Source organism: Centruroides sculpturatus, unplaced genomic scaffold (genome assembly GCF_000671375.1).
Source record: "Centruroides sculpturatus isolate CEXI.00-Female unplaced genomic scaffold, Cexi_2.0 scaffold867, whole genome shotgun sequence".
Classification (NCBI taxonomy): Eukaryota; Metazoa; Arthropoda; class Arachnida; order Scorpiones; family Buthidae; genus Centruroides; species Centruroides sculpturatus.
In genome coordinates this window covers 251413-271617 of record NW_019385160.1, presented here as the reverse complement: position 1 = coordinate 271617, position 20205 = coordinate 251413, and the positions used below count along the sequence as shown (strand labels likewise).

Here is a 20205-nt window from a genome sequence, read left to right as displayed (position 1 = left end):
CCCCCCATAATAAAAGAGATTCCATTTTTAAAATTTTACATAGATATCTTATTTCTCTTTCTGAATCCCAAAATATTAAAATTATCTTATGATGAGACTTCAATATGCGTAACATCTCTTGGAATTCTAATGGCCCATATTATTCCTCCCTTGACCCGACTGAACAATTTTTCCTTAATGAAATTTTCTATTTTTTCCAACTTAAACAGGTAATCCTTTTTCCATCTCGTATTAATTAATAATTTTCTTGATCTTGCTTTTACTTATAATTGTGTTGTATCTACCAGTTACGCTCAGGGGTTCAAATCTGACCATAATGCAAAATGTTTAGATGTCTTATTAAATACCAATAAACAGCAATCTGCCAAATACATTAGTATTCCATTAATATGTAAATTTTCGACTATAAATTCGTATCTTCTATTATCAGGACTTATTATACTGGTTTTACAGATAATATTACAAAGATTAACAGAAAACAATTTTTATTTTATTTCGTATACCTGCTTTCTCCATGTTTCCTGTTCTTTGCATTCTCTGTTTCGCCAGAATTTCGGCTAAATATATTATTAAAAATTTTCTTATTTTCTCTGACATTTTTTATTCTTATTGACATTCTTATTTTCTCTGAAATTTTCTTTTTTCTTATTAATATTTACATATTAATAAGAAAAAAGGACATTGAGGCAATTTAATTAAACAATTTTTTAATAATATATTTAGCTGAAATTCTGGCGAAACAGAGAATGCAAAGAACAGGAAACTTGGAGAAAGCAGGTATACGAAATAAAATAAAAATTGTTTTCTGTTAATCTTTGTAATATTATCTGTAAAACCAGTATAATAAGTCCTGATAATAGAAGATACGAATTTATAGTCGAAAATTTACATATTAATAAGAAAAGAAAAAAGGACATTGAGGCAATTTAATTTTTCTTTTCTTGTTTGATGCAGAAGAATTAGTTCTACTTCGTTTGGATGACATAGTAGAATCTCTCAAGTCTCCGTAGATATAACAAACACAGAAATAGCTACAATTTATTTTGTGTTATTTATGTGTGGATTCCGCGCGACACATCCGAACATGTAAGCTGAACAATAGTGTGGGGGGAGTGAGTAATCAAGGGTTGCGTGGTGCTCAAACAAAAGACAAATCGACAAGATTTGAAAATCGCGTAAGTCGGGGTAGCGTAAGTCGAGGTATTACTGTAATCAAAATATGAATCCAAAAGTATGTGGATTGATGCACTGTCAAAGCTACCAAGAGTTGCCATAATATTGTCAATATTTTTTAGTAAAAAGTGTCAACTCTGAAGAAAAGCATCATCAGAACCAATTTATATCTATATAAAAACTATTAAATTAAACAAAGCAACATTAATCATGTCACTTATTTAGTTTCTCACTTTATCATTAATCATGTCACTTAATATTAACCTTATTTAGTTTCTCACTGATTTCAAGTTTGAAAGTTCTTAATTCAATGAGTTGTTAACCACTCTGCAGTGATTGATGGATATACCTGTCAAGGGCAATCATGTGGCACTGGAGAATGACATCGATATCCGCAAAAAATTACCGTGAAAAAAAATTCACATAAAAAAGAATTATGAGCAATAAAAAAAATTTTTTTTTCTTTACTAGACGTAACTGTTTAAAAAATTTTTTCTGAAATGGAAACGAGACAAATGCTTGGAAAAATTCTTAAAAAATTTCCCACATTTATTCTCCACTACATCGTGATAGTGCCATATCTGACTAACCCTCTCTACAAAGGTTAATCTATTAAAAAGAGAAGTGAAATGAATATAGTTTAAATGTACAAAGAGAACTTTTCAAGAAAGTATTGTATAAAAGTAAATTTAATGTTGATGGGCTTTGGAAATATTATCTGGTACAAAAAATATATGTTATAAGCATCAACTAAATTGTTTTTATCTATATATATAATCAAGATGAGTTGATGATAATAATAATAAGTGCAGAGCCCAAACAGTTAGGAGTTGAAAGTTGAAATTCGGTACACAGTTAATGTACATTCTCATCACATACCCTAAGAAGGGATTTTTTGAACTTCCCTCCAGGGCGAAGTACAGAGTTAAAGATTACCTGAGAGAACTCAGCTTCTACTGTACTATTTTAGATGCCTTTTTTGCAGAAAATCTAACATATTTTCAGATCCTTCTAAAAATTCTCAATGATATTTAGTGTTCTGTCGTATTCAAAGTTGACACGGGGAGTGCATGCGCATAAGTTCACTATGTTTGAACTCTGTCTTAATGTTGAATCATCCATAAGTATAAAATTGAACTTATTTTCGGAATTAAGTAATCCTGAAGAACTCGAAAAGGGTTATGAAAACGTTTATTATTCATCACTTAGTGGTACTACACACCAGTTAGTGGTTGCAGTGAGTCTTAATTATCGTTATTCTGGTGTAGTAAGTGGATAACTAAAAATTCTCTAATTAGTCTTATAAGAGAGGGGATCTAATTCTTACACCCAATAAAAACAAGTAAGATTGGATCTAATCTTTGCTATCGTTACTTTTTGCCCGAGCAATGCTGGGCTCATAGTGTAAAGTTGATTATTTGTCATTTTTTATTTTAAAATAATTTAAATACTGTGCATGAAATGCAGTTTGTTTCTATACCGCAATTACAATATTTAAAATATTTTTAACTAGTTTAATGTGAATAAATCTTAATTTTTTCATGCACTTCTTTTGTTGCAGATTGAAGAGCAATCTAGAGGAAAGAGATTTGAAGAAGAGATCAGAGCCGAACAAGAAGAAAAACGTAAACAAGAGGAGGAGAGAAGGCAACGTAAAGAAGCTTTTAAACACAAGGCACGATTTTTCGAGCAGGCTGCGGCATCTTGAATGTTTGTTGTTCCATTCTTTTTCCTTTTAGATGTGTATAAATGCCATTCGGAGTCGAAACTTATGCCGAATAATTCTTTCACAGTAGTTGTTAAATGTTAATTCTTAATTGAGAGTTTAATTGCTTGTTGAACAATTTACAGTCTTTAAGCCATATCGATTAATTTTTACATTTAAAATGAATAGTCCAGAAGGCATATCATCTTGCATGCAATGAAAGTATTAATGTTTGTCGTCACAGAGTCTATTAATTATTACTAGAAACAAAATTTTACGGTGTCAGTTATTTGATGTAAAGTAATATACTTGATGAAATGCAGTTAAGTTGTACAAGGTTGAGCGTTGAATTCCGTATTTGTGCCTTCCAGGCTTTGAATTTTATCCCGTCGAAATATCTCGTCCATGGAAACTGCCCAAGAATTGTCCTTAAGCAATAATTTGTTTATCTTTAATGAAAAAAAAAATGTAAAAATCTTCCATTTAGTAATTTTTATATATGTACAAATATTTCTATAATTATATATTATTTACACGAAGTACTTTATTTTCATTTTTTTTATATATATTCTGTACAGTACATTGTTGTTAGAGTATCTAATATTTGTGTATAGTGAAAATGCAGTATTTTTAAAATAATTTTTACACATTGACTTTAATACATTGACTTTAGATGATGACAAATTTGCTTGTCGCTAGTTAATGATTAAATTTTTGTATACACTTCTATGTTTTGTATTTGATATGTACACTTCTATATACAACATAATTCTATTAAAAAAAGTTTAACATTTCTATATTACAATAGTTAATGTATTAGAGGACAAATAAAAAATACATGTTGTACTTTTATAAAGACTCCAATTATTCAAATAAGGCACTTCTACTACTGCTAAGTAATAAAGAATTAAATCTACAAAACAATTTACAAAATAGCTGTGTAATGGGTAATGAAAAGCTTAGAAATAAGAATAAATTTTGTGAATTAATACAGAGTAAATAATGGTGACTAGATGGAATGCACAATTTTAACAAGTGAGATTGACTAAAACTTTAAGAACTACAAAAAAACTAAAGGCCAGTTTGCATCAAAAACTGGCAAACAAATTGAATGACATTTACAAAAATGTAGTAAGAACTGTACATTTCCTTATATATACAATGAGCATTTAATTTTTATACATAATTACATTCTGAAAATATCTAAATAGCTGCCAGTTTTTAATATTGTTCCTCTTCCTCTTCGCAGATCTGAATGGTAGGAACTTGATAGGGGTAATTAGCGAGTAGATAGACAACTGCTTCATAGACAGTCATCATGATTGCAGTATTTGGAATCTGACGTACTAACTGTGTTCCCAATCCTCTGTACAGGCCTTGGTATCCTTCCTCTTTAAAAACCAGAAATAATGTTTGAAAAAAGGAAATATATTTAGTTCCTTCTTGCCTTAATCTTGTTCTAACTACCTCTGGAAAATAAATAAATATGATTTATCAATCAGAATTTCATATCTTCAAAAAATTATAACTCATTTATATTAACCTAATAAAGCTAAAGTAAACTTTACTAAAATTTAAAACTGGCAAGATGAACTATGAATCCAATAAATGCTCAATCTGAATGTGGATACATGCCTGAAACTATAAGCTATTGTATGTCAGCATTCTTCAAAGCTAGTAAATTCAAGGTTTTAACCTGATGCTACTCGTGGTTGGATCTGTAACAATGTTACTCAAGGAATGGAGTGAGCACCGCACTCACTCACTCCATTTTCATATTCTTAATTCTGTCTTGAGAAATTTTACTTAGATGAATTTTCTGTTTCTATATTGAAATCTGATCAGATTGATGATGATTTCAGATTAAGTTCAACAAAAACAAATACGATATTATAATTTCTATTCAATTCTGAATCTGTTTAGTCTGAATTTTTAAAATGGCATTGTTTGCAGATTGCTATTATGTGGTATCTGCTGATCGGTACAGTAGGCTACATGTTAACACTTAGATGCTATTTTCCTATTCTTTTTTTGGGCAATATGCACACTTTCCTCTTCATACTGATGTTGCCTGTGGTGGATCTGATTACTTTCTTAAAGCTTTCAGGATTTTCATATGGAGATCCCCTCTCTTATTGTCTGTGAGGAAGGAGTCTACATTTTCTTCCTTAGACTCATCAAGCAATTTCAGAAACATTTCATCACAATTTATGATTGTGAAGTGATATTGTATATACATACTATTAGAATCATACCACTTTGAATGAATGCTACATTCTAATTTGTCCAACACAACCAAAACAATGACAGTATTGAAAGCATTAGCAATGACTATTATTTCCAATTCTGGTATCTTGTTGAAAGGGAAGGAAGGTAGACGAAAGTTTGGCCACAAAACTTCAAGAAGCCTGAGTTACAAGCATTTTAATACAAAAGGTGAGTGCAGTGCTCACCCTTGAGTAACAGCAGATAATTTACTATGATACTTCTATATTTTGAAGAGTATTATAAAGAATTATCTTACCTTATTCATCAAAATGTAAAACGACAAAGTTTTATTTCAAAACTCATACAAATATTTAATATTTAAATCATTAAAATACTATTTAAACATCTATTTATTTGTGATAATACAGATACAATTCTTTGCTTGTTTATATTAATAAAGATTTTGAAAAATAATTTTAACATTTTGAAATGAAAAAGGTGTTGCATGAAAATTAACAAGAGTGGAATTTATAAAAATTTAAAGATTAGAACTATACTATCTAAATTCCTACCAGTTCTCATTTAACAATAATTTAAATTATTACAAAAATACTTGAGTTTCAATTTTACTGTTTATAACAAATTCTATAAGATGGGAAATAAATTCTAGAAGTTATAAACATATTTCAATTAAACAAAATGACATGTATTATTATTAACTGAATTATATTTAGCCTTTGGTAAAATTAGTTTTATTATACATCATTTTACGAAATATTACAGTTTCAAAGGACCTATCAACAACGTTAAGTGAGGACTTGCTGCATTTAATATTTAAAATTCCTTAAAATTCATATTTACATCATCTGTTTATTATAATCACAAATCAGAATTAGTATGTGGTCAGAATGTATGTATAAGTTAAAGTATACTTATAAAACTTCACTTAACTATAACTGAAACTCATATATATATATATTTTACCTGAAGGTATTGTTATAAATCATAGTACTAAAGTCTGAAAATGTGCCATATTTACTAATTTTGTATTTTGCTATTAAACCACTATATTAATCAGTAATTTTAATGTTAAATATTTATTGTTTTACTGTTATTTTCTTAAGACAGTAGTATAAATTGTTTGCATTTCTTACTTTAGTTAAATGGATTAATTGCTAGAAATTATTGTAATAAAGATATAATAAAACAAAAAAAAACAGCCTTTTAATGCCAGAGTCAACAAAACTGTGATTTTTTTTTGTTTTATTACATCTTTATTACAATAATCATTATTTTTCACTAATTGTAGTTTTATTTATTTATCTCATGGTCATATTCATGACCTATTAAGAGTTAGAGTTAAAGTGAATGATAATTGGTTAACTTTTAACTCTTGATCCTTGGAAGTAAATATGGACATTAATGTTAAATATACTGGTAATAATAACCAACTGATGAGTCAAAGTGATTACAATAAGCAGATGTTATATGTATTAAATATATATGTATATATATTTTTTAATCTAGCATTCAAACTGAATATTTTACCATACATTTTATATTATTTCTTTAGAATATTCAAGCGTGCAACACAAATGATCCAACCAAAAGTTCAAAAAATAAATTTTCAAATTGTTTACAAAGTAGTATTATAGTATTTTTTTTAAACCAGTTTTAGGTAATAACAAATGAAAATTAAGGCATGTTAAGCAAAGAATATACTGTATAATCATATATAAATTGTCAATACTGAAAATAATTTTATCTTTTTCCATTGAAAGATTTACAACAATGAAATTACTGAAAATTATTTTTAGTTAAGAGAATTATTTATCTAGGTTTAAAAAGTAAAAATTAGATGACAAAAATAAATAAAATTTACCATGTGGATAAGCTAGGATTGAAGCACAAGTTTTAGATGTTGCACCTGCCAACATAAATTCCATAAAATCTCTTGTAGATTTATCTTTGTGACAATAATTGATATCTTCTCGACACTTCCTTAATTTTGCTTTTAAAAACTCGTATATCACAAAATGTATCATTGTTTCAGAGATACCAAAATAAGATGCAGTAATTCCTTTGTAAAATCCCCTAATTCCTTTGGATTTATAAACGTCTCGAATACACTGAAGTGTACTAGTTCGACCATATTCTCTATGGAGAAAAATTTTGCTAAATAAATATTTAATTTCAAATTTTAATAAATACTAATATTTTTTTCAGTTAAAATTATTTTATGTGATACAGTATATATTCATCTAGTACAAAAGACAAGACAAATATGTCTCAATAGTTTAAATCAGTGGTATGAAATAGTGGGACATGCTCCAAAGAAGGTGTAAAATTCATGGGGCTTAGAATTTTTTCCATTATAAATAAAATAATTGTATTTCTATTGAAAAGTGCAGATTGTCTAAAGAAAGAAAATATATGGAAAGTTTCATATTAGCATTTGCAGTAAAAAATGCATATTAATCTGAAAAGTTACAAATCTATAACACATTGATTACTTTTTCTACATTGATAATTTGATCATTCATCTGGAGTGGTCCATAATTAACAGGAGTGAAATTTCATACAAGACTGCTCATTAAAGGTATTTATTCTGATTATCTACTGTCAAAAACTGGAGATGATGACATCATCACAATAGTCAAAACAAAATCAAAATAGTCACTCTCATCACAATAGTCAAAAACTGGAGATGATGTCATCATCTCCAGTTTTTGACTATTGTGATGAGAGTGAAGATGACATCATCATGATGTCATCTTCACTCTCATCACAATAGCCAGATCAGAGAATAATTCATTACAGAGTTCATGGCTGTTTGTCATTGCAAATTTCCATGAATTTTCCAGTGCCCTAATATTGTTAATTTAAAACTTTTTCTTTACTTGTTCATAAACTAGCTATAATACAAAATTCTTTGTTTACATTTCTGTTAAAAGCTTAATTATCACTAAACATCACCAGTTTCACTTTGAAGTCAAAGGTAAATCAACACTATAATAATTAACTGCTTTTAACAATATGGTAAGTTATATACCAAAAGCTAACTGATGACCTGATGGCTGAGTGGTTAAACCAGGAGTTAACAAATATACACAACTGAAACCCAATATATTAAGCAAATATACATGTAAAAGATCGGGGCTAAATTTGGATATAATGATTATAAATTAGCCCGATCATTTACAGCAGTTGTTGGTGTATATTTGCTTAATATATCAGGTTTCAGTTTTATATATTTGTACATGTAACCCCCGTATAACACGGCACTTCTATAGCACGGATTTATTCTAACACGGTTCGAGAATTGGTACCATCCCCATATAACACGGTACTTTTATAGCACAGATTCACTCTGACACGGTTTGAGAAATAGGTAAAACCCTAGTACAACATGAAATGTAATAAATTTTTACATACTTAAGTACTAATAGTTCACGAAAATTATTATTTTCGTGAACTATTAGTACTTCAGTATGTAAATTTTCTTTTCTCATCTCCATACACATGGTCTATCGCAAAAATTGTTTCAATTTTGTCAGATCTCGACGCTTCTGCATCTGGTGTTGCCAGATGTTTTTCCCTTATTCCATAAGTGCTTAGCACCATATAAGGAAATTTATAAAGATCTTTTAACTAGAGGCAAGCAATCTAAAATTACATACTTTTTGCAAAAGGTAAGCATGAATCTGAAAATAATGCAGAAAAATGCTCAGAGGATAACAATAACTTGCCAAAAATAAAACGCTCTCGGTTAATATGCTTTTAGTGATGACAAAGAAAACATTGTTTAATTTATAATAATATGTATCACTTAAGAAAATTTTAATAAAGATATTTACCTTAATTATGAAAATATAGTAGCATGTTTTTTAATTTTTGGAATCTAACCCTCCTTTTCGTACTAGTTCTTTGTTTCGCATAACACAGCAATTTTTTGGAACGTAACTACTGTGTTATACGGGGGTTACCTGTATATCTATATCTTACTGGAGTTGCGATGGCTGACTGAGTGCCTTGAGTGGATGTTTCTGGCTGAGGGCGTGATTGCATCCCAGTCGACACTGTAATAACCATCGATGGTTATATCTTAAACTTATAGATACTGGAAGAGGAAATTGGACCGAAGGTCCACATAGTATAACTGGCAAGCATCTGCACGATAAGCAGGAATTGCAAGTTTGAGTCCAACTTTGAGCCAATTTTTTCTTCCAGGTTATCTAAATTAATTAATTAAATATTATAATTATTAATTTTAATATGAGATGGTGCCTAAAGCTTCACTCTAGTGCCAAATTCATTTCTAATTTATAATCATTATATCCAAATTTAGCCCAACCATTTACTGCAGTTGTGGGTGTATATTTCCAGGAGTTAACCTCTACTGTTTAAAATGATTAGAGCTGTTAAAGATAAGACTACCTTCAAAGAAAGTACAAGAAATATAGTTTTTTGGGCTCTACAATGGGATAAGAAGCACCCTGTTTAGCCAGTAAATCAGCACTTACATTGTCAGCAATATCCTCATGTCCTGGCACAAGAGAAAACCCAATGGGTATCCAGCTTATTGAGATGCAAAGAGCACTCCCAAACAAGTGCTGAAGTAACCTGACAAGAGTCCTTTAAGGCAGTGTGACTGTTAGAAACAATGTAGATAGTCTTATTAAAAAGACCACTCAGAAAAATACTGCAAGCATACCAAATAATAGCTAGAACTTCTACTTGAAACACAGTGGGAATATACCCATTGGGACAAAAAAAACTACCTGACTGTTGCCTACAAATGCCAGCTTTCATGATGCTATCAATTTTGGATCAATTTATATACCAGAGTATTCTGTGAATGAAAAGTCATCTACCCATACACCAGTTAAGGCAAGTAGGTAAGGAGATCAGACAGTGCCTATCAAACAAACTGAGATAACATTCTGGTAGAATCTATCAAAAAATGTCTTCCTTCATCATGTCTTTAATTAGAGTCTCTGTTAAGCCTGCATCAGTTCTGCACATAAGTCAGACCTATTTAAAGGTCTGATAAAGTACTGGAAAAGTACAAAGCAGAACAAAATTGTCTGCATTACCCTGGATGTACTGTACAACCCACAATTATTAAGATCTCCCAGGAGACCATCTTCAAGGGTAAAAGGACGCCACCTTGAGAGCAACCTTGCATTATGGATACTTACAGGTAGATTCCAAAAGGGAAATCACCATACTATGATGACATAGAATAAAGTCAATCCAGCAAGCAAGAGCTGGACTGATACCATGCTCAAGTGCAGCATATTTGATAGCCTCAAGAGATCTTATCAAAAACACCCTCAATGTCAAGAAATGCAACCACCTTGATATCTAAGGCTCTCAATCTGGAAGACCAAATTATGTAAGGCAGCCTCACAAAACTTGCAGGTTAATAGACAAACTTAATTAAGAAAATGGAGAGGAAACCTATTCAAACAAGTACTCTTCAGATGCCTATTAATATGCTTATCCAATGTCTATTAATATTAGGCTAATAGGTCTAAAAGCCTTGGTTTCAGAATAAGATTTCTTGCTGGATTCAAGAATGAAGATCACCAGACAGGTGGCACATAGCCTAATGCCAGACAGGCACAGTACAAATGTAAAAAAGAAATTACAATGATAATCCTTGCATTTCTGTAACATATGGTATCTCCACTATACTCCATCAGTTTTTGTAAGATGTTTCTGGTGTGATCTTTTGATTGTTATTCCAATTATGTCATTATGAAACTAGATTGATTGTAAAACATTTTCAATAAAAGATTGATGTTAAAATAAAATAATTCAGATTTATGGTTCAATCACAATTTTATTTTTGCTGTATTCTAAAACCTCCATTTTGCTGCTTACCATTTTGTTCCCAAAGAAGCCAATTAATTATTAACCTAGCCAAAAAGTAGCCTGATAATTTTGGCAAGATTGACTTAATTAATATCAGGTTATGAGTTGCTGTTTAAATAAATAAATATTTCATATTAAATTTTAGCATATTTAATCTCCTAAAACCTGTTTTTTATCTTAATATTTCAAAAATAAGATTATAAAGTTTCTAAATTATGTAAATAACAAATTATAATTTTTCAGCCAAAGAGAAAAAAATTTCACTAGACAAAAGCTAAATTCAATAGTTATGAATCTGAATATTTGTTTTTTTTAAAACAAATATTCAGATTTGTAAAATTTTTCCTAAAATTCTTCCTCAATTGATATAAATCTAAAGTTTAAATTGACAAAATGATTGGCATATTTTAAAATAAACTCTTATTTATATGAATATATTAAAATAAACTTTTCAAAAATTTGAAATATCAGAATTAAACAACAAAATATCAAAATAGATTAGATAGATAATTATATAACTTATGTCAAAATAGATAGATAATTATATAACTTATGTCAAAAATGTTAACACTATTTTAGTGTTAACATTTTTTACATAAGTTATATAATTATCTATCATCATTATAAACAATCTACCTAACTAAAAAAGTTGTTTAATATTAAATTAATTTATATAAAAAATAATAAAACTTTTTTAGAACTTAAAATCATAATTAATAAATTTAGAATAATAATTCTAAATTTTACAATAGATTATGTAAACCCAAACTATTTCAAATATAGAAAATATTTGTTACTCATATATAAATCAAAATTTTCAAATAACTGAAAAGCATGATACTGTACTAAGATTTCCCATAAAGATTGATAGTTGAATCTATCAGGACAGTTAAATAAAAATGCATTAAAATGTTGGTGGCCAAAATTTAAATAAAATAAAGCATATAAACTTCAAAACATTATTTCAGAGGTGGCCAACCATACTTGTTCTGAGACACACAGGTTAAGCTATCATCATCAGCTATAGCCAATCATGTGACAACATAATGTAACACTGATGTTAATGGTATCATAACAATATATCTATTATTTTTGAAAAAATATATAGTAATGTTATTTAAGCTTTCCACTCAAAATTCTCCAATGGTAAGTTAAGTTGCACATACTATATACCACTGACAATTTGAGAGCTTCATATGGTTTGTTTACCATGTTTTGTACATTGTTGTATTATTTTATGAATTAAGTAAATTTTATCTGTCATAGTTCATTAACTTACCTTTGGTCTAACTGCAATCTTGTTTTTATGAACCATATAGGACTAGTTAAAGTACATGATGTAAAACCTATAATTATAAGAAAAGTTATTTATTCTAAATTTGCTGTTTGAATTTAAATATTTAAAATCATTTATCTCTATGTAAACTAGATTTAATTTTTTGCCACTATGTAGAATGAACTAGAATTTGTTTTTTATTTGAAAAGATCTGCAAAGATTATAATGATTACATCTACATTTACATTACACAAAATTAACATTCAATTTTTAGTTTATTGGAATTCTGCATAAATATTTTTAGTTCAAAGAAATTTATTTGTAACTATTTCTTTCAGATATTTATAATCTTCCTAAAGTATATTTACAATCTTGTTCCAAAGCTCAAAGCTGAACTTTGAACTTTGACTGACAGAACAAAGACACAATACAAACCTTAAAATAAAATTTTTCTCAAATTGTGATTTGGGACAAAAAAAACTACCTGACTGTTGCCTACAAATGNACTTGTTCTGAGACACACAGGTTAAGCTATCATCATCAGCTATAGCCAATCATGTGACAACATAATGTAACACTGATGTTAATGGTATCATAACAATATATCTATTATTTTTGAAAAAATATATAGTAATGTTATTTAAGCTTTCCACTCAAAATTCTCCAATGGTAAGTTAAGTTGCACATACTATATACCACTGACAATTTGAGAGCTTCATATGGTTTGTTTACCATGTTTTGTACATTGTTGTATTATTTTATGAATTAAGTAAATTTTATCTGTCATAGTTCATTAACTTACCTTTGGTCTAACTGCAATCTTGTTTTTATGAACCATATAGGACTAGTTAAAGTACATGATGTAAAACCTATAATTATAAGAAAAGTTATTTATTCTAAATTTGCTGTTTGAATTTAAATATTTAAAATCATTTATCTCTATGTAAACTAGATTTAATTTTTTGCCACTATGTAGAATGAACTAGAATTTGTTTTTTATTTGAAAAGATCTGCAAAGATTATAATGATTACATCTACATTTACATTACACAAAATTAACATTCAATTTTTAGTTTATTGGAATTCTGCATAAATATTTTTAGTTCAAAGAAATTTATTTGTAACTATTTCTTTCAGATATTTATAATCTTCCTAAAGTATATTTACAATCTTGTTCCAAAGCTCAAAGCTGAACTTTGAACTTTGACTGACAGAACAAAGACACAATACAAACCTTAAAATAAAATTTTTCTCAAATTGTGATTTGGGACAAAAAAAATGACATTTGAATCTTACAAATACAAGATCTTAAAATCATCCTATATATATATATATCAAAATATGTTCATATATATTTTCACTTTAAAATATTATATGCTATTTTTGAAAATGTATCTTCAACATATAAAATAATTTTTTAATTTAATTTTTTGCCACAATTTACAACTAGATATGATAAATGTATTCTTCTACATTGTAATTCTTTTATAATTATTTGAATTTTGGTATTTGTTTTATTTTTATAATTTTTTTTCATAACTTGGAAATTTAAGCAGAGGAAGTTTCATTATGTTTTTCATGGTATACTTTTTTTAATTTATTAAATTCAGATTAATTTCATAATTTACTGTTGCTAGAAAATAACCAATGAAAAAATATTTTAGCAAATTTTTTCCAACACTCAAAAAATAAATAAATAATGGATAGTTTATAATAAAACCATTTAATAATGGAAAAAAAATAAATAAAAATTTACTATATATTTTCATATATAAAATATCCATTTCTCATACAGAGTTATAAAGGTATCAGATAAATTTTTTTACTTTAATCATTTCTCTATTCTACTTTTTAGCAGTCAATTGAATAATGGACTTTATCAATATGCTTAGTATTTTTCTTGGGTATAATGGACAGAACTGAATAAACTATAGTGAATTTGCTTTATAATGAGTGACTTCAGATGACCTTTCAAAAATAGAGGTTATATCAATTTTGGCAGCAAGATGCAGATTACATTATGCAATTTTATGCTTACACAAGAAATAGTTTTCAAAACTTGGAAAAAAATTATTCTTTAAGTAGTATAATTTCAATTTTAAAACTTAATTCAAAAAGTAAAGAAAAATCACTATTCTAAATTTGTAACAATAATCTGTGGGCTATCTGTGTTTCAAGGCAATCAATCAATCAATCTTTTTATTCTGTAGGTACATGAATTACAATGTGATGTATACACCAGTACTGTATAACATAACTGGCTTAGGAGGATATACACTACAATATAAAGGATTACTACATGTATAACAAGAAATAATTTATAAAAATAATACAGAACAAATTCAGGCAGATATATGTCATAAACCAAATGAGAATAAATGGGATATAGTTACAGTAGAACCTCGAAAACTCGGCTCTCGATAACCCGGCACTCCGGATAACTCGGCCACACCCTGGCAGGGCAAAAAAATCCTTAGTTAATTAATTTTCATTATAGACAGCTTTATAAAAGTATAAAAGCTCTCATAAAGTATTTTTCTGAGGTCTGTCTTATCAGGTAAATTACTGTACACAGTGTATTCATTAATTTTCATTTTCATGTAGTAAAGGCTCTATGCCTTCATAAAGGACGTACTTTTCCTTTGTTTAAGGGTATTTGGGCAGTTTATTCTCTGTTATATTCTCAAGTAAACAATACATACAAGTACAGTACAGTATTTTCTGAGGAAACACTCGTACTTATTTTTTTAAACCCCATTCCCGATAACCCGGCATTTTCACAAACTCGGCCACCCTTCGGTCCACATTAGGCCGAGTTTTCGAGGTTCTACTGTATTACAGAATTATGATGGGCATTACAATGAATGTTAATAAGATATACCATATTGTTTAAAAAAGAAGTTTGCAGGTTATGTGATATTTTTCCTTTGTCAATAGCAGCTTCAGAAAAAATCCTTTGAGCACATACATATGTCATTTTGACTTTTTCTCAATCCAGAAAAGACACACATGCATATAATGCCTTTAGTTCTCTCATTCATTTTCTGTTTGCTCAATCCATGCTTTGATTAATATTGTTGCACACATCCCTATTTGAATTTTTATCTTTATATGTAAAATTTTTTACAAAATTCTTAAAATTATATCATCATCAATCAATGATTTCTAATTCAATTTAATATTTATTTCTTTTAAATTTATTGCTGTTTATATCTTTAATGCATATATCTTTATTTTATTCCTTTAAAATAAATGTTATATAATATTCTATTAATCTACATTTAAATAGTTTCAAAATTTTCTTATTCTATGTTTAAATTATTTTAAAATTTGAATTCCTTTTATTTTTCTAGAATAATAATATTTATATTATATTCTCAATTTTAAAAAGTATTTGTTCAGTTCTTATGTAAAGATGGTTATGTATTAGGAAAAGTGCATGTAATTATTTAGTATTTTCTTCATTACATCTTTTAACAAAAAAAAAGTGTTTTACTCACATTAAAGCAGTTGGCATTTTATAATATGTAAAAAAAAAATTAAACATACTAGATTTGTTTTCAGCATAGCTTATTAAAATCAAATAAAAAGTACAAGATCTAGTATAAATGTATTAGCACTGACAATACTGTTTTCATTGTCTAAGACTTTTCAGGTCCAAGTATTTGGAATCTGCAAATCTAATGGCAATCAAAGAATCAAAGCAATATTGTTAAATTTTTATAACTCTTTAAGAATTCACTCGTGGTTGATTGTAAAAAAGTATTCGTTTCAAACTGCTGTAAATTACTGTGATGTCAACTGTCAAGAACAAACTGATTATTATTCAGACTGAATATTCAATTGGAAATTCAAAGTCTGAATTCTATACATGTTAGCATTCACAAAAATGTGTTGTAATATTTATAAACAATCACTTTATTTATAAATAATACAGATTGTATTTCCAAAACTTTATAGATGTTATAAAAACAAAACAATTTTAAACTTACTTCAACATTTGACTTTACATTGTAAATCATAAATAAAAATAATTAATATTAATTTGTTGTCTAATATTGATTAATTGTATATTCTAATTTTTGAACAAACATATTTTACAGACTTATACAAACTTTTCCTAAATACACAGATTTATTGACCATCATTAAAAAAAGGAAACTTTTTGACATTTTGGAAACTCACTATTAGCCTTGAGTAAAGATTACTAGATTCTACAAATGTGTATGCATTTTATTATTACTTGAATCTGTTATTGTATATTTGAAAAAATTATAATGGTTTTTCATATTTATGATGTATTGTAATTTATATAAATAAAATTATAAAATTATTTAATTCATTACTGAAATTATGTTACACAAACACACTGTATTTTTATTTTTATGAACAATAAATATTTTAATTAAGAAATTTTTTTAATGTTATGGCATATCTTTACCTCAAGGTTTCTTGATTGTTCTAAAAAATTTTTGACTCAATGTTTTGTAATAACCCTCTAAATTTCAGAGATTCTAACTATTTATAAAGTTGTTATATCAATGAAATACAATTACACTTATGGAAGAACAGTCAGGACATTATTTATTGGTCATTAAATCTTGGTGAGTGGCTAAATCAAGAGTTTCTATAAAGCAAGTCTTCTGTATTTTTGTTTTACAACATGAAATTTTACTGCTTTCTAAATTTAGTATACATTTATTATACCTACATTTAGATATAATCATTTATTATAAAGTTAAATAAAAAAAAGTAAGTTGTCTATGAAAATTTATTAAATTAAAAATTTAAAACTTACCAGCACATGCTGCTGAACAGAGATGTACTAAAGGAGTATCTGGTGTGAACTTGGAATTACAGAAGTTCTTTGTTTGAGAATAAGTGCAGAAATAAATGGCCCTAAAAAATAACAATAAGTTATTTTTATTTAATATATATATTTATCAGGGTGGTCTTTATTATATAGGCTAAAAGCAAAATTTGTAGTTTGCATAAAGGTATCTGCTGAACTTGTTCCATATTGAAGAAAATAATATTTCCAAAGTTTGCATAAATTTAGAGGTTGCTACCAAAGTTTGAATCATTAAATTTACTTTAAACAAAATACAAAGTAATATAATACTGAGAATTTAAAATTTATTCATCAAGACCAAGTATTGTCAAAAAATTTCAAAACATTGGCTGATACAAAATAGTCCAAATTTTTTTCCAAGATGCTATCCTGATCAATTGTCAGTCATTCTGGATTGTTCTTATTACCTTCATTTTGGAGAGATCAAATCATTTTGGCTTTTGTATCTATTGATACTCATATCAAGGAAACCAAATGCTAAGTAATTTGGCACTAGAGGTAGGCATTGCATACCATCTCTTGCTAAATTTAATAATTATAATTAAATTGATATTTTAATAATAATAATTATAATTATTAAATTTAGCAAGAGATGGTGCCTAATATCTTTCTCTAGCGCTAAATTACTTACTATTTAATTATTAATAGTAGTAGTAATATAACCCAATATAATCTGGCAGTCGTTTAGTTTTAATCGCTTAGACGTTTATATTTATAAAATGAAATTTTACCAAAATTATTTTTTTCATAATGGAACAGATTCAAAAAATGCACACATTCAACTTTCCAAATTTTAAAAATAAGGGCCATACTTTAATATATATATTTTAATAATTATATATATAATCATTAAAATAATTTATTTCAATGATTTATAATTTGCCTGTATATTTCAATTTATATAAAATTTTTGAATAAAGTTTAATTTTAATCACTCTAAATGATTTTAATTTTTCCTCTAAATGAAAGTGCATTTGTTTTATAAGAAGAAATATTTAAATTACAAAAAAAGTTAATTTGTTTAATTTAATGCATTTAATATATTGAAACCTTAATTTAATGAACTAATTCAGGCGAGAGGTGTCCATTNTTTACCCGCTGATGGAACTGTCTTTGCCTTCTTTGGTGGTGGCGAACTGTGGTGTTTCCATTGCTTCAACTGTTCTTTTGTTTTAGGAGTGTAGTAATGGATCCACGTTTCGTCAGTAATCACAAACCGACGCAAGAAATCCTGTGGGTTTTTCTGGTAGAAGCCCAAACACTTCTTTGATATCAAGGTGCGAACACGTTTTTGCTCAGCGGTCAGCAGATGCAGCACCCACCTTGCTGAAACCTTTGTCATACCCAAATTTTCGGTTAGGATGTGGTGCACTCGGTCGACAGAGATGCCTGTTGTCTCACGCGTTTTCAAACAGCGATCTGCTAATACCAAATTGTGAACTTTGTCGATATTTTCTTTAGTGACAGCAGTTGACCGCCATCCGCTGCGAGGGTCATTTTTCACACTCTCTCTGCCATAGTTAAAAAGGGCTGTCCATTTTTTCACAGTGGTGTAAAATGGAGCAGACTCTCCCAAAACTTCATCCATGTCAGCTTTGATTTGAGATGGGATAAAACCTTTTTTCGTCAGGTATTTTATGACCGCACGAGTCTCCGTCTTCTCCATTTTTGACAAAGCATATGCACACTTACTATTTGCTAAGCTGTCGTGGCAAAACTTTATGACAAATCAAGCGGAAATTGGTATCGTATCTCTAGCACAGATGGCTGAATTATTCCCGCCAAAAATAAAATTGATCGCAGCGCCGCATATAGGCAAGGCCGCGAACTTTCCGAACAGCCCTCGTATTGCCCTTCAATGGTCGAGCCGTTGATGCCAGCTAAAACACGCAAATATTTAACAAAAATATTATTAAAGTAGCCAAGATATAGCCAAATATTGTAATGCCACATCACTAGTGGACATTTGAAATTTGCCGACTAGAACGGTCGGTTAACTGATGTGACGGTTAATCGGGGATCAGATAATCGATTCTCTATTGTATTTCCTATTTATTCGTCTTCAGATGATGATATATTGAGATGCTCCCCATTGCTGTTATTGTGATATGAAGTTAAGAGTGCTGACTCTTGGATTTGAAAAAAACAACCTATTAATTTAATTTAATATAAAAAGCATTTTAAAATTAACAGGATGTTAATTTTCACATGACATATAGACTGGAAATTTTGTCTGTTAAATCAAGGTTTTACTATATTAAAAAAAAAATAATAATAATAATAAATCATCTAGTACACACTATTTTTCCCATTGTTTCAATATTTTATTTACTTTGTATTTAAACTGAATAAAAATCTATAATAAAATCTACTTATTAATCACTTTTATGTTCGTAAACATAAAACTTTGTAGGCACATACAATTCACTGTATTTTTGCATAAATTATTAATATTCAATTTTTAATGTTCTTTATGTAAGTTTTCACTATAAAAAACTTTCTTTCTATAGTGCTTACACTATTTTTACTGCTATTGTAACAATTAATTTAAATAATGATAACAAAGTAAACAATACATTTTGGGAGTAAATAATGTGTGACAAGATACTAGCTTTAGGTATCACCAAACTCCTCATTTTACTTTTTGCAAGAAAAGTTTTTCAAGTGCCTAGCTGGTATAATTATAATGCTTGTAGATTGTTAAGAACTGTTTATTTTTTTGAAACTAAAAATATAAATAATATATATATTTATCAGGGTGGTCTTTATTATATAGGCTAAAAGCAAAATTTGTAGTTTGCATAAAGGTATCTGCTGAACTTGTTCCATATTGAAGAAAATAATATTTCCAAAGTTTGCATAAATTTAGAGGTTGCTACCAAAGTTTGAATCATTAAATTTACTTTAAACAAAATACAAAGTAATATAATACTGAGAATTTAAAATTTATTCATCAAGACCAAGTATTGTCAAAAAATTTCAAAACATTGGCTGATACAAAATAGTCCAAATTTTTTTCCAAGATGCTATCCTGATCAATTGTCAGTCATTCTGGATTGTTCTTATTACCTTCATTTTGGAGAGATCAAATCATTTTGGCTTTTGTATCTA

The 20205-nt window shown here is 28.1% G+C and overlaps 2 protein-coding genes across 2 annotated transcripts in view; one reads left to right on the top strand and one right to left on the bottom strand.

The window, feature by feature from the left end:
* LOC111635608 (EF-hand domain-containing protein D2 homolog) overlaps nt 1–3091 on the top strand; it is a 26954-nt gene extending 23863 nt beyond the window's left edge. The window contains exon 4 of the mRNA XM_023380620.1: nt 2735–3091. Within this exon, the coding sequence (XP_023236388.1) occupies nt 2735–2881 (147 nt within the window). The 3' untranslated portion in view covers nt 2882–3091. The remainder of the gene's footprint in view (nt 1–2734) is intronic.
* A 707-nt stretch (nt 3092–3798) lies between these two features.
* The window catches only part of LOC111635607 (solute carrier family 25 member 36-A-like), a 52078-nt gene continuing 35671 nt past the window's right edge, over nt 3799–20205 (bottom strand). Inside the window, exons 4-7 of the mRNA XM_023380619.1 lie at nt 17041–17141; nt 13045–13111; nt 6969–7243; nt 3799–4347 (exon numbers count right to left, since the gene is read on the bottom strand). Coding sequence (XP_023236387.1) covers nt 4100–4347; nt 6969–7243; nt 13045–13111; nt 17041–17141 — 691 coding nt within the window. The 3' untranslated portion in view covers nt 3799–4099. The remainder of the gene's footprint in view (nt 4348–6968; nt 7244–13044; nt 13112–17040; nt 17142–20205) is intronic.